This window comes from Bos taurus, chromosome 15 (assembly GCF_002263795.3).
Source record: "Bos taurus isolate L1 Dominette 01449 registration number 42190680 breed Hereford chromosome 15, ARS-UCD2.0, whole genome shotgun sequence".
Lineage (NCBI taxonomy): Eukaryota > Metazoa > Chordata > Mammalia > Artiodactyla > Bovidae > Bos > Bos taurus.
Window position 1 is genome coordinate 80,549,353 of NC_037342.1, and position 13,440 is coordinate 80,562,792.

Sequence of the window (13,440 nt, forward strand, 5' to 3'; positions counted from 1 at the left end):
CAGATGCTTTACCGCTGAGCCACCAGGGGAGGCCCTGGTTCCTGGTGGGTACCCCAAGTGGCTTCCTAGAGGCAGGGTCATTTGAGATGGGCCCTGAAGAACAGGCAGGATTTGGCAGGCGGCTTCGAGAAGGGCATTCTAGGCAAGAGGAGCAGAAGCAGCCAAGGCTCGGAGGCAGGAAAGAGCCTGCAGCGAAGGGGTCTCCACGTGAAGGGGTCTCTGCGGTGAAGGGGTCTCCACGTGAAGGAGTCTCCGCGTGAAGGGGTCTCCGGGTGAAGGGGTCTCCGGGTGAAGGGGTCTCCGGGTGAAGGGGTCTCCACGTGAAGGGGTCTCCGCCGTGAAGGGGTCTCCACCGTGAAGGGGCTCGGAACTCGGGAGGGATAGGTCGTCCCCTCCGTTCCGCCCGGTCCAGGGCTGGGGAGGCGAGGCAGGAGGAGCTCTGAGGAGCACGGGGCCCCCAGTCCACCTCCCTGGCCCAGCCTGCCCTTTCCCTCCGCCTGCGGGATCCCTGTGTGTGTTGGGGGGCATCCCCGATGGGGAGAGGGGAAGGGGTGAAGGGCTGGGCATGCACCCAGCGATCGCAGCTCCACTCTCGCAGGGATCCTCACTGGCCGCTGCGTCAACTACAGCTCTGAGCTCCGGACCTGCGAGATCCAGGGCTGGTGCCCGGCAGAGGTGGACACAGTGGAGACGTAAGGATCCGGGCACAAGCTGTGCCTCTGGGCCCCCCGGACCCGTCTTCCCCTGGGGCAGGGGAGGGGCCCTCGACAGAGTCTCCCCCAGCCCCGCTGTCCCTCAGACCTCGAGATACCACGGCTACGTGGCCGTCAGGAGGTGCTCCCAGGGAGGTAGGTGGTCCCTCCTCCTGGTTCCGCCTCCTTCCTCCCGAGCTCAGGGCTCCTGCTCTCGCCCCGCCCGCAGGCCTGTCATGATGGAAGCCGAGAACTTCACTATTTTCATCAAGAACAGCATCCGTTTCCCCCTCTTCAACTTCGAGAAGTGAGTCCTCAGTCCCGTTCGGTTCAGTCGCTCAGTCGTGTCGGACTCTGCGACCCCTTGGACCGCTGCACGCCAGGCCTCCCTGTCCATCACCAACTCCCAGAGTTCACCCAAACTCATGTCCACTGAGTCGGTGATGCTATCCAGCCATCTCATCCTCTGTCATCCCCTTCTCCTCCTGCCCTCAATCTTTCCCAGAATCAGGAGTCAGCGCTTCACATCAGGGGGCCAAAGGATTGAGTCCTAGTTCCTTCCTGAAGCCAAAAAGCATTGCAGCCACCTCCCCACCCCCCGGAAGGGGACACCCCTTCTTCCCCGCTCCCCAGGGTGAGACCTCCCCAGGGTGGACTCTGGGACCAGTTTCTCCACCAGCCTCCTGCACCGGGGCTGAGGACCCACACGGGGGCTTTGCTGGGCAGGGGGCTGGGGGCAGGGACAGTGGACTCTGGGCCTGGAACGGAGGATGCCTCCGAAGAAGGCGGGGTCCTTTCCTCCCCACCTCAAGCCCACGTGTGGGTGGGGTGTCCCTTTTCCCTTGGGGCAGCCCCTCTCCAGTGGTGCCCCAGTTCAGCCCCTCCTGGGTGGGTGTCCACATGCAGAGCACAGCAGAGGAGCCAAGGATAAGGCCACCCACCCTCATGTAGGAGGGCGGCAGTGTGGGCCATCGGGAAGGTGCCAGGGCGGAGGTGAGGGGGGCGGCGAGCATCCAGAGGGCTGACGCTGGAAGGAAACCCACACTTCAACCCCCCTCCACTCCCCAGGGGGAACCTCCTCCCTGACCTGACAGCCGCCGATGTGAAGACCTGCCGCTTCCACCCCGACAGAGCCCCCTTCTGCCCTATCCTGCGGGTGGGCGACGTGGTCAAGTTCGCGGGGCAGGATTTTGCCAAGCTGGCCCAAACGGTGAGGAGCCAGCCACTCTTGCCTTGGGGGCCCAGGGGGCCCTTTGGCCGGTGGAGGCAGTCCTGGGAGCTGGGGAGGAGCTGCAGGGTGGCCGCACCCTGGGTGGGGGCACCCCAGACCTGTGCCCACCATGCTCCTGCCTCCCTAGCTCCTGCCCACCCCCAGCCCCCCTCCCCTGCCCCTGGCTTCATGCTCCACGTGCAGGCAGAGGCCTCCGATCTCCCAGGAGCACCCACACCACGGGAAGATGGATCAGTGGTCACTTCTCTGCATGGGAACTAAGGGACTAAAGATAACCAAAAGAAAAAACCCAGGGACGTCCCTGGTGGTCCGGCGGTTCAGAGGCTGCCTTGGAATGCCGGGACAGCAGGTCAATCCCTGCTCCGGGAACTCAGATCCCACCTGCTGTGGGGCAGCTAGGACCGCATGCCGCAGCTAAAGGGCAGGGCTCGACAAGAGCCAGCGCCACGGGGAGAAAAAAGACACTGAAAGCAGGAATCAGAGAGGCTCAGGGGCTGTGACCCTCAGCTACAGCCCTTCTTTACTAAGCGACGCGTGACAAAGCCCTCTTCTTTCTCCCGACCTCTGCCCTCCACTTGGAGAATGGCAGGAAATCCCCCATCCGTTTGTCACACCCCCCCCACCCCGCTGGGACCCACCCCACTGCACCGGAGGGCTCAGTCCACCCCCTGTCCTTCCAGGGCGGCGTCCTGGGCATTAAGATCGGCTGGGCGTGCGACCTGGACAAGGCCTGGGACGAGTGCGTCCCCAGATACTCCTTTACCCGGCTGGACGGCGTTTCGGAGAAGAGCAGTGTCTCCCCGGGCTACAACTTCAGGTAACCCCGCCCTGTCCCCGGGACGTTGCGAGAAGGAGGCGGGCACCCTGACACGTCAGGCCGCAGTGCACCCCAGGAAGAGAAGGCACCACGTTACCCCCTCGGGGTTCAGCTCAAAATCAGGGAGGACTTTCCAGCTGTCAGCCCCTCGGAGACCCTGTGCCGTCCTCCGAGCTCACCGCCACGAGCAGGGACCCTGCGGAGGGGTCACACTGCCAGCTGGCGGTTAGGCCCCAAGATCAGGGCCTCCTGAAACGTTCCGTGATTCTGAACCCATTCTGAGCTCCTCCGGCTCGGAAGCTGTGGTCGTCCCATTTGTCTACTGCACCAGAATTTTCTGAGGTTTCTTGCTTCACCAAGCAATGGTGATAGCTGGTATCCTCTTCTCAAAAGGTGGAAATTTTGTATCTCTGTCCGTAACCAAGAGATTTCATCTGAGTGACAAGTAATGATTATACTGTTCCTGTTAGCTCTTCAGTGACTTTCCAAACAAGAACTCAGTCTTTAAATACCATCTCATTTACATTCCCAATGGCTTTGAAACATAAGGGATCCCTCTCCCCATTTTGAAGAAAGGGAGAAAAGAGAACTCTGGGCGAACTATTGGGAACCAGCTGAAAGCCCTTGAAAAGCCCATGACCTTCCATCCCCATTTCCTTATCTATGAACCTTATTATCTTGAGGAGCTGATCAGACAATGTGTAGAAGACTTCAGCTCTCTGGGGGAGTTTTCCCTTAATTTTTTAAGGTCCTGAAGTTTCTGGCAGGGCCCTGGTTAAGCACACAGTGTTATATACTGTAAACAGGCTAAATTAGGTAAATAGGCAGGAATCAGGGGAAATATGATTAAGAATGTATTTCAATTATATTATATATATATTCAAATTTTCTCTATTATAATGGTATTATCCAACATAATGGCATCCATAAGCAAAAAAAAAATCATTTTGCCTTTTAAAATTTTTGTTTGTAGTTTAAAAAAAATAGTTATCCACGCCATTATGGACAGAGGAGCCTGGCAGGCTACAGTCCATGGGGTCGCAAAAAGTTGGACATGACTTAGAGGCTAAACACAACAACAAGCTTTACAATTAATAGTTTAAAATATGTGTGTATTCTCTGGAAAGAAGAATTTTTTTAAATTGAAAGTGCTTTTATAATCAACTCTAAACTTAAAAAAAAAAAAAACCATAGGAAACAACACATAATTTAAAGTAGTTTAAAAATACTGTTTGGCTCCCTGGCAGAAATTGTCATATTTATTCAGTCAGTACATCACACTGAAATCAATACAAAGGATATTTGTATGGTGGCTTAAAATAGTAACATATTAATAAAAATTCTTGTGATCTAAAATAAAATGCAAGTCTTCATCTTCATAAATTCCCTCTGGCCACTGGATATTCTTCAGCCCTCCAGCTAACTCATCTGGCAGGAGAGCTTATGAAGAGTAGAGCTAGGAAGAAGACCCCGACTATCGGTCTCATACAGCTTTAGAAGAAAGTCTTTCATTCAAAGAAGAACTGGTTTGGAGTTCTCATCTTCAGTTGGTCGTGGTGGGCTCACCCACACATACACTGCACCCCTACCCTCTGTCACCCTAGGCACAGCAGGACATGAGTTAGACCTGTTTCTAAATGAGTGAAGTGAAAGTCTCTCAGTCGTGTCCGACTCTTTGTGACCCCATGGACTATACTGGAGTAGATAGCCTTTCCCTTCTCCAAGGAATCTTCCCAATCCAGGGGTCGCACCCAGGTCTCCCAATTTCAGGCAGATTCTTTACCAGCTGAGCCACAAGGGAAGGCCAGTCCTAAATAAGCCTGGGTTAAATGTGGGGAGACAGGTCAGAGGGTCTTTAAGGACCCTGCGAGCATAATCCCTGGGAGCCTAAGGGAAACTAAGATGTGGGGGTCCCAGATAGCTGACCCCACCAAAGACCTCCAGGCTAGAGTGCTGTTTTTGTTCAGTCACTCAGTCGTGTTCAACTCTTTGTGATCCCATGGACGGCAGCACGCCAGGCTTCCCTGTCCATCACCAACTCCTAGAGCTTACTCAAACTCGTGTCCATTGAATCGGTGATGTCATCCAACCATCTCATCCTCTGTCGTCCCCTTCTCCTCCCACCTTCCATCTTTTCCAGCATCAGGGTCTTTTCCAAGGAGTCAGTTCTTTGCATAAGGTGGCCAAAGTATTGGAGTTTCAGCTTCAGCATCAGTCCTTCCAAAGAATATTCAGGACTGATTTCCTTTAGGGTGGACTGGTTGGATCTCCTTGCAGTCCAAGGGACTCTCAAGAGTCTTCTCCAACACCACAGTTCAAAAGCATCAATTCTTCATTGCTCAGCCTTCTTTATGGTCCAATTCTCACATCTGTACATGACTTCTGGAAAAACCATAGCTTTGATGATATGGACCTTTGTCAGCCAATTAATGTCTCTGCCTGTTAACACACTGTCTAGGCTTGTCATAGCTTTTCTACCAAGGAGTAAGCGCCTTTTAATTTCACGGTTGCAGTCACTGTCCATGGTGATTTTGGCTCGAGTGTGAAGAGGCAAAGGTGCTCTATTTGACCCTTATGGTTTAAGAGTTTCTAGAGAGCCCAAAGAGTCGGACACGACTGAGTGACTTCACTTTCACTTTTCACTTTCATGCACTGGAGAAGGAAATGGCAACCCACTCCAGTGTTCTTGCCTGGAGAGTCCCAGGGATGGCGGAGCCTGGTGGGCTGCCGTCTATGGGGTCGCACAGAGTCAGCCACGACTGAAGCGACGCAGCAGCAGCAGCATCGAGCCCAAAAGGGTAAAGGCACAGGGAGCATCTCTGTGGCCCTGGCTCTACCCCCTCAGAGCACCCCCCAACTTCACTCCCCACCCCGGGGGAGCCAGCCACTGCCCTCGTGTTGCCGAAAACTGCAGGCGCCACACGAACACCCAATGCTAACCTGAGGTCACCTGTCGGGGAGGCTCCTGCCACCGATCCAAAACCTCGGAGAAGAGAACAAGGGTTAGGCCAGCCGCGGTGCGGATCCTGTGTGTCTGCTCCGTAGAGTCTCACCAGGCTCCTTGCCAGTGTGTGAAGGGTCCCATGTGCGTTTGCTCAAAGTTCCTCACCCCCTGCCTGGAGGACCTTCCCTCCCCCCACTTCACAGCTGAGAAAGCAGAGGCCTGCGAGTGAAATACTTCTCTCGAGGTCACAGAGCCGGTAAGCGTGGGCGCCTGGATGCAAACCTGTTTTCTTGGCTGCTTTCCAACCCAACCAGGAAGGTTAGACACGTTCTCCTTTAGGACGGTTAGGATGAATGCATTCATCCCCACTTTAAAGACAAGGAATCTGAGGTCCAGGGAGGCTGAAAGACTAGTTGCTGCTGCTGGAGGCACCATTCCTAGCCCAGTCTTTTGTCTCCCAGTCAAATTCATCGGCTTCCTCATCTCCAAAAGAGGCTAGATTTTTTTTTTTTTTTCCCCAACGTCCTGCTGTTGCCGTTTGCTCTGGAGGGAATGAAATCATTCAGGCAAGATTCAGCTTTCTCTTAATCTGCAAACTCAGACGTTCAGAGGCAGCTAGAGACTCGAGTTTCCATCCTTAATTACTTCTGCAGCTCCTTTCCAAATGCCAGCCCCCACCCCAAGGATCTTGAGGATCTTTGCCTGCAGAAGTCAGAGACTTAGAGAATTTATAGCTGTCCAAGGCACCTCGACTAACTCGGCCATTTAACGGATAAGGAAGTAGACCCTCCGAAGGGGGAGGTGATGAGGCCAAGGTCACAGGTGCATGTTAGAGGAGCCTTAGAGGTCATTAGCTCCCAGTTCCTATGGCAGTCTCTGGATGCAGCCCCAGACGGGATGTGTCCGTCACTGATGGCTCCAGTCATTGGAAAGGTGACCTCGTATTGAGCTAACACGCGTCTCCCTTCCACTCCCACCCAAAGCACCTGGTGCGGTCCATCTAAATTAATCTTTCTTTGTGTGATCTCCTGAAGGTTCCCATCTGTCCCTACCTGAAAGTGAGTGGAAAGATTTTATTTTTACTCCCAGGTCTCGTCAGCGTGGTGTAAGGTTCCAAAGGCCATTTTAACTTAGTGTTTTCGTGAAGCTCCTTTCCAAGTACCTTGAGAACGTGCAGTGGGTGGGTTCGTCCACATCAGTCCCAGACAGAGCTCAGCATTTCTGAAAATAGGAACTGGCACGACTTCCCTGGAGGTCTAGAGGTTAAGACTCCCCGCTGCCAATGCAGCCGACATGGATTTGATCCCTGGCTGGGGAACTAAGAGCCCACAGACCATGCAGCGTGGCCAAAGGATTTTAAAAATTTAAGAAATAAGAACTGGCGAGAGTTACCAATTCCAGGGAGCACAAGGTGACAGCCACCCCAGCAGAAGGGCTTCTGCGTGTTGGGCGCCCCCACAGCTTAGCAGGGCAGGATTTTAACCAGAGAACTGACTGCATCCCCCAGAGCGCTGGGGCAGGCAGTGTTGTGGGGGCACTGACTGTCCTGCTGCCCGGAACGGGTGTGTGCGTGCGTTTGGGGATGAATGCGTGAGAGTGAGTGCGTGCATCAGTTGTGTGAGTCGGTGAGGCTGAGTGAAAGTGTGTCAGGGAACACGTGTGAGTCTTTGAGTGGCTAGGCAGAGACAGTACAAAGATGAATTGAAAATCCTGTATCAGTCAGGGTCTCAGCAGGAAACAGATGGCACATGTCCACTGGGTAACTGGAGGAGAGCTGGGTAAAGGGAGAGGAGAGCCTCAATGGACAGTACATTGTCCACAAAGGGGGCAGCAACATAACGCTGGTGACGGTCCAGGTCTGAAGATAAGAGGGCAGGAAGTGGTTCCTGGCCCACAGAGCAGCCAGCAACAGAAGCAAAGGCCGGGGGCAGCCCAGGGCGGGGCCAGGCAAGGAGGAGGGGCGGGGCCAGGCCAGCAGAAGAGGCGGGGCCAGGCAGGGAGGTGGGGGCGGGGCCAGGCAGGGAGGTGGGGCGGGGCCAGGCAGGGAGGTGGGGCGGGGCCAGGCAGGGAGGTGGGGCGGGGTCAGGCAGGGAGGAGGGGCGGGGTCAGGCAGGGAGGAGGGGCGGGGTCAGGCAGGGAGGAGCAGCCGGGGCAGCCCAGGGCGGGGCGGGGCAAGGCGGAGGGGCGGGGTCAGGCTGGGAGGAGCAGGTCAGTAGAGACACTCAGCACAAGCCTGACAGCTTTCCTCTGTGAGGTCCCAGCTCTGCCCTACCTCCTGGAGGCCTCTGAGCCTTCCATGCCCGTAAGAAAACCTTGATTGCCCCAGAAAAATGCACGTATTCACACGTGTGAGCAACTTGGCAGGCGATTTCTTTCTGGACAGGATCCTCGATTTCTACGAATAAGGTGAAGTCCGCTCTCTGAATAGCAAATGCAAGCCAGAGGGCTGCCAGGGAAGCACCCTCCCCTCCCCCAGTTCTGCTCCTTTTATGGGAAGTTAACCTCCTGGGCAGTTTAGCCATCTTTTTTTTTTCTTTCTTTCTCTGCATTTATATTCGTACAGCATAGAATTCCAGGGCTTTGAAGACCTTGAAAAGCTTATCCCTGGACCTCAGATTGGGAGCCCCTAGAGTTAAGTAGGAAGAGCCCTCTCAGACCTCTTTTTGAGAGGATTTAGAGCTCATCATCTGCCTCTCACCCCCAAGGAAGGCTCAGGAAGATTTTGAGACTTGCCCAAGGTTACACGGCCCAGTGAAGAGGACATGAGTCCTCAAACCCAGGGGCCTGATCTGCAGCCACTCAGCAGCTGTCAGGGATATAGTCACCCACCCCCACCCTGATTGCTGGAACGACAGAATCAGAACCATGCATTTAGCACAATCGGATTTCTCGTTCCTCCCCTGAGAGCTCCCAAGACAGCTCTGCTATACTAAAAGGCAACGCAGTTTTGGATTTCCTCTCTCAGAGTCTGGGACAGAAAACACTTGTTCAGCTACGAGATGTTCCTCGTGCCGTAGGTGTTTCTAGCGATCGTTTGGTGTTGGAAACGTCCCCACCGCAGCTTTCATAAAACTCGGAAATCTGGCGTGTATTCCGCCTCCATGTTGCAGCTCAGCGAGCTCTCGGGCCGATTGACAGAGACAGAATCGAACGGCACCCTTGGCTTTGAGCGCGCTTTCTGCAATCTGGATTTTTTCTCCTTCCAAAAGCCGTAGAAAGTGTGATAAAATCAGTCATTTCCATCATTTCTGCAGAAACACGTGCAGGTCCTCTCGGCTCCGGGCTACGGGTTGGAATTCTCTGTCCTCTGATTTCGTCTCTGCTTCCTTTAGCTTACCGTGAGAGGCAAGGCAGTTAGAGGGACCCTGAATTCATCCAGCCCTTTCTCACTCCCGTGTCTATCCACCCGCGCAACAGCCAACAGGATGGGCAGAGGCTACTGGCTGGCACTCCTGGGTGCTCACTCATGAGCCTGGGACTTGGCAAGTGCCCTTTGGGGATTACCCCGTCGACTCTGAAGAGGGAGGATTTTATAACTGGAAATCTGAGGCTCATAGGTTGCGTCTATCTGCCCCCCGACTACACAGCAAACAGTGCTGGAGCTGGAATCTGAACTCTGGCAGGCTGACCCCCGAGCTCATGTTCACGGCCCCAAGTACGCTGGCAGGACTGGTGTGGTCACCCCCATTTTACAGATGAGGAAACTGAGGCCAAAAAAAAAAAGATCACTCCCAGTATCAAACAGCTAGTAACTTGGCTGTCTGGTGTATTTTCCAGCTCTGTGTCCATTGACCTTTCCCTGCCTTGTTGAAGATAAATTAATAATAGTATTTTTTAAAAAAGAGATCCAATACACCATATTTTAAATGTCTGCCTTTGCTGTTGATTAGGTTCCTAGAACGTGAATCAATCGATGTAACCTGGGACTCTTCTCGCAGGGGAGGAGTCCCTGCCTGCTGGAAGGATGTTGCCTCAGCCCCATGCAAGGAGTCTGCCAGGAGATTTTTTCCCGTCAGTATAAAAAATCAACTGTAAAAGTATATTTTGGCTGGCAAAATTACTTCCCACCAGGCAGAAGCTTTGCTGAGAATGCCACCTCCCTCACTCAGACACCCAAATTCCAGGCCCAGGTTTTCCCTCGCAGGTTCAACCGGATCCTGCACGTTCGTTGCTGTTTTTCCTGCTGTTGTGACAGTTACGAGTCCCTGCTTTGGGAAGGAGTTTCCACCACTCCTTGGGAGATGGATCATTTCTAAACAGATGTCTGAGAGCTTCCAAGGGATTTGTACATGATGATAAAAACCCTTCTCCATTCAGTTTAGTGACTGCAAATATCAGCTCAGCGTGGGAAAGCACCACTCAGGGTTGAAGTGAAGGGAAGTGAACGAAAGTTGCTCAGACATGTCCGACTCTTTGCGACTCTGTGGACTATACAGTCCATGGAATGCTCCAAGTCAGAACACTGGAGTGGGGAGCCTTTCCCTTCTCCAGGGGATCTTCCCAACATAGGGATCGAACCCAGGTCTCCCGCATTGTAGGCGGATTCTTTCCCATCTGAGCCACAAGGGAACCCATTCAGGGCTGGAGCTGTCCAAAGGTGAGCTGGGCAGCTCCCACCCGTGGGGCCTCCCCCTCACTGGAGGTGTTCAGGCAGCAGCAGGAGACCCGTCCAGGCTAAAGTGGGGAGGGCTTTGAGGCTTTCTTTTAACCTGCAGTTACAGCGTGTGCTGGGCTTTGTGGCTGACCTGGAGAGAGCAGGACCAGTTCCTAGGATCAAGGAATTTTTTTTTTAACTTTTTAAAAATTTTATTTATTTTTAATTGAAGGATAATTGCTTTACAGTATTAGGTTGGTTTCTGCCAAACATCAGCATGAATCAGCCATAGGTATATATACGTTCCCTCCCTCTTGAACCCCCCTCCCGCCTCCCTCCCCATCCAGCCCCTCTAGGTTGTCACAGAGCCCCGGTTTAAGATAACTTTATCTGTTTATTATTCTTGGCCGCACTGGTTCTTTGCTGCGGTGAGTGGGCTGCTTGCTGCAGTGGTCTCACGGGATGCAGGGCAGGTGGGCTCAGGGGTCGTGGAGCACGGGTTTACTGCCACGTGGGTTGTGTGATCCTCCCAGACCAGAGATCTGGTCTGGTCTGGTCTGCCCACACGTTCCCTGTGTGGGCAGGACGACTCCCAACCATGGGACGCCCAGGGAAGACCCAGTCAAGGAATCTTTAATCTAGTAGAGACAATAAACCTGCACTCAAATAACGAGAATGTTTACACACACACACACACACACACACACACACACACACACACACACACACCACACACACACAGATCTGGTGCTGGGGCGAGCCAAGAATAGTAAAGGCAAAATAGAGGGCAAGCAGAAGGAAGGTCCAGGCGGTGGTTCGGGCCTTGCCACAAAAACTCAGTGTGATTTCTTGGCAAGCCCTCGTTCCCTCTGCGGGCCTCAGTGTCCCCCTCTGTAAAATGGGCTGGATACAGGAGACTGTCTCTAAGCCCGATTCAGTCTGTGTGGGGGTCTGGGGAAGGGCTTTGGAGACTCAGGCCGCTGAAGCATGCGCTCTTTATTTGTAGACCTGTGATGTGTACCCTCCCCACCCCGAGAATGAAGCTTCCACACTGCCCTGCAGCAGCACCTCTGACAAGTGATTTATTACGGTAGCTGACGCTCATAACTTACTCATTGTTGCTGCTGGAGAGGCAGGAGGAAGTACGCGTGTGCGCACGTGTGCGTGCACACACACACACACACACACACACACACACACACACGCAAGCTTCTCAGTACTGTCAGGCCTCAGAAGTGTCTGATTCAGTCCTGTGCTGAGGGCATCCTATCTGGCCACAGAACAGGTGTCTCTGCGAGGGGCCTGGCGGGAAAGGCCCCTCTGAGCCCCCAGCTCAGCTGGGGTTTGTGAAGAAGCACACGCAGGGCTCCCACCCCTGGCCCCCAAGTCAGTGCAGAGGATGGAGCCTGGAACGGGCCACAGCCGCACAGCGACCCAGCTCCAGGTGGGACCCCAGCGAAGCGGCAGCAGCAGGTGGAACTCACACCCCACCTTCTGCTTCCCGCCCGCCGGTCCCCCGCCGGTGCCTCCCACCCACCAGCCCCCCACTAGAACCCAGGGAGGAGTCGGGGCAGGAAGGCAGCCTGTGGAGGTCGGAGAGCAGAGACTGGGTGCTGGGGGGCTTCCCTGAAGTTCCAGTGATTAAGACTCCGAGCTCCCAGTGCAGTGGGCGTGGGTTGAATCCCACTTAGGGAACTAAGATCCCTCCTGCCTCACGGCGCAGTCATAACAGCAGAGAGAGAGGCTGGGTGTTAAGACAGGTGACCCTTCAAACAGCTGGGCTCCGGGGGCCCCCTGTACCCCGAGGCCCAGCCCTGCCAGTCGGTGCCCCTCTCCCAGGCTTCCCCCGGCTTCCCAGCTCAGCACAGGCAGGTGTCCGGGGTCTCTTCTCCCCCCGATAGTCCTGGCATCATTGTGTCGGAGCCGCACCGTGCTTTCCTCCTCGGCCGCTGTGTTTTTGCAGGCACCAGCTGAACGAGCTGCTGGCCTGCTCCGAGGCTGCAGCCAACCCTCCCTTCAAAGCCTCTTCTCGCAGGGAAGCGGCAGCGGGTGGGCAGGGAGCTGCGGATTCCAGAGGCACCATTTGGATCCCAGCTGTGTCCCCTTGCTGTATTTCCACGGTGCATCTGGGGAAACTGAGACCCAAGCCCTGAGCCCCAGGTTTTGTAGCTCATCCAAGTGGCAAAGCCAGAGTCCCAGCCCAGGACAGTCTCATTCCAGGGCCCCTAAGCCACCAGCTGCTCCATGGAGCTGCTGTCGTGAGAGGCCTCGATGAAATGCCGGGTGTGGACGCCGCAGGCCTGGTGCTTAGCGGGAGAAAGTGCTGCACGTATAGTACTTCCTACACTGTTCCCACCAATAGCATCTACTTCCCCACCCAGCCAGCTGTCAGATCTAAATGTTTCTGCTGGGGAGAGAAAGCCTTTGTTCCTGCCTTGTCCTAGCTCCACCTGACGAATGGGGAGAAGTCGGTAGGAGGAAACTCGGAGGCCAACCTTGCGAAGCTCCACTGTGAGATGTCAGGAATCTCAGAAATCCATTTACCCCTCTAGCAAGCTTTTTCCCGACTCCTTGCTGAACTGGGCAGCCCCTTGGGCAAAGAGAGACAGGGAGATCCGGCTTGTAGTTAATAGTCCCCGGTTAGTGTTTTAGAAACTATTTCTGTGTTATCTGGCCACAGTGGGTCTTTGTCGCCACACGCGGGATCTTCATTGCGGCCCACGGGCTCTCTAGGTGACATACGGGCCCAGGAGTTGCAATGTGGGCTTAGTGGCTCTGACCGGAGATCAGACCTGCGTTCCCTGCATTGCAAAGCGGCTTCTTACCCACTGGACCACCAGGCAGGTCCCGATAGTCCTAATTATTGGCTACAGTCTGGGGTGGCAGGTACTGGAGCAGAGGCCTGGATCCCAGCAGAGACAGGAAAGGCAGCCCAAAGGGTGTTACAGCTTCAGTGCTGCACTTGTAAGCCAGCATGTGCACGTGCTAAGTTGCTTCTGTCGTGTCAGACTCTTTGCCACCGCGTGGACTGTAGCCCACCAGGCTCCTCTGTGCCTGGGATCTTCCAGGCAAGAATACTGGAGTGGGTTGCCATGCCCTCCTCCAGTGGATTGTCCCGACCCAGGGATCAAACCTGCATCTCTTAGGTCTCCTGCATCGGCA

The 13,440-nt window shown here is 54.7% G+C and overlaps 1 protein-coding gene across 1 annotated transcript in view; it reads left to right on the top strand.

Annotated features, from left to right (window-relative positions):
• Positions 1–13,440, top strand: part of P2RX3 (purinergic receptor P2X 3) — a 35,928-nt gene that overhangs the window by 11,672 nt on the left and 10,816 nt on the right. Inside the window, exons 5-8 of the mRNA XM_059875178.1 lie at positions 599–692; positions 922–999; positions 1,761–1,902; positions 2,604–2,740. Of these exons, the coding sequence (XP_059731161.1) occupies positions 599–692; positions 922–999; positions 1,761–1,902; positions 2,604–2,740 (451 nt within the window). The remainder of the gene's footprint in view (positions 1–598; positions 693–921; positions 1,000–1,760; positions 1,903–2,603; positions 2,741–13,440) is intronic.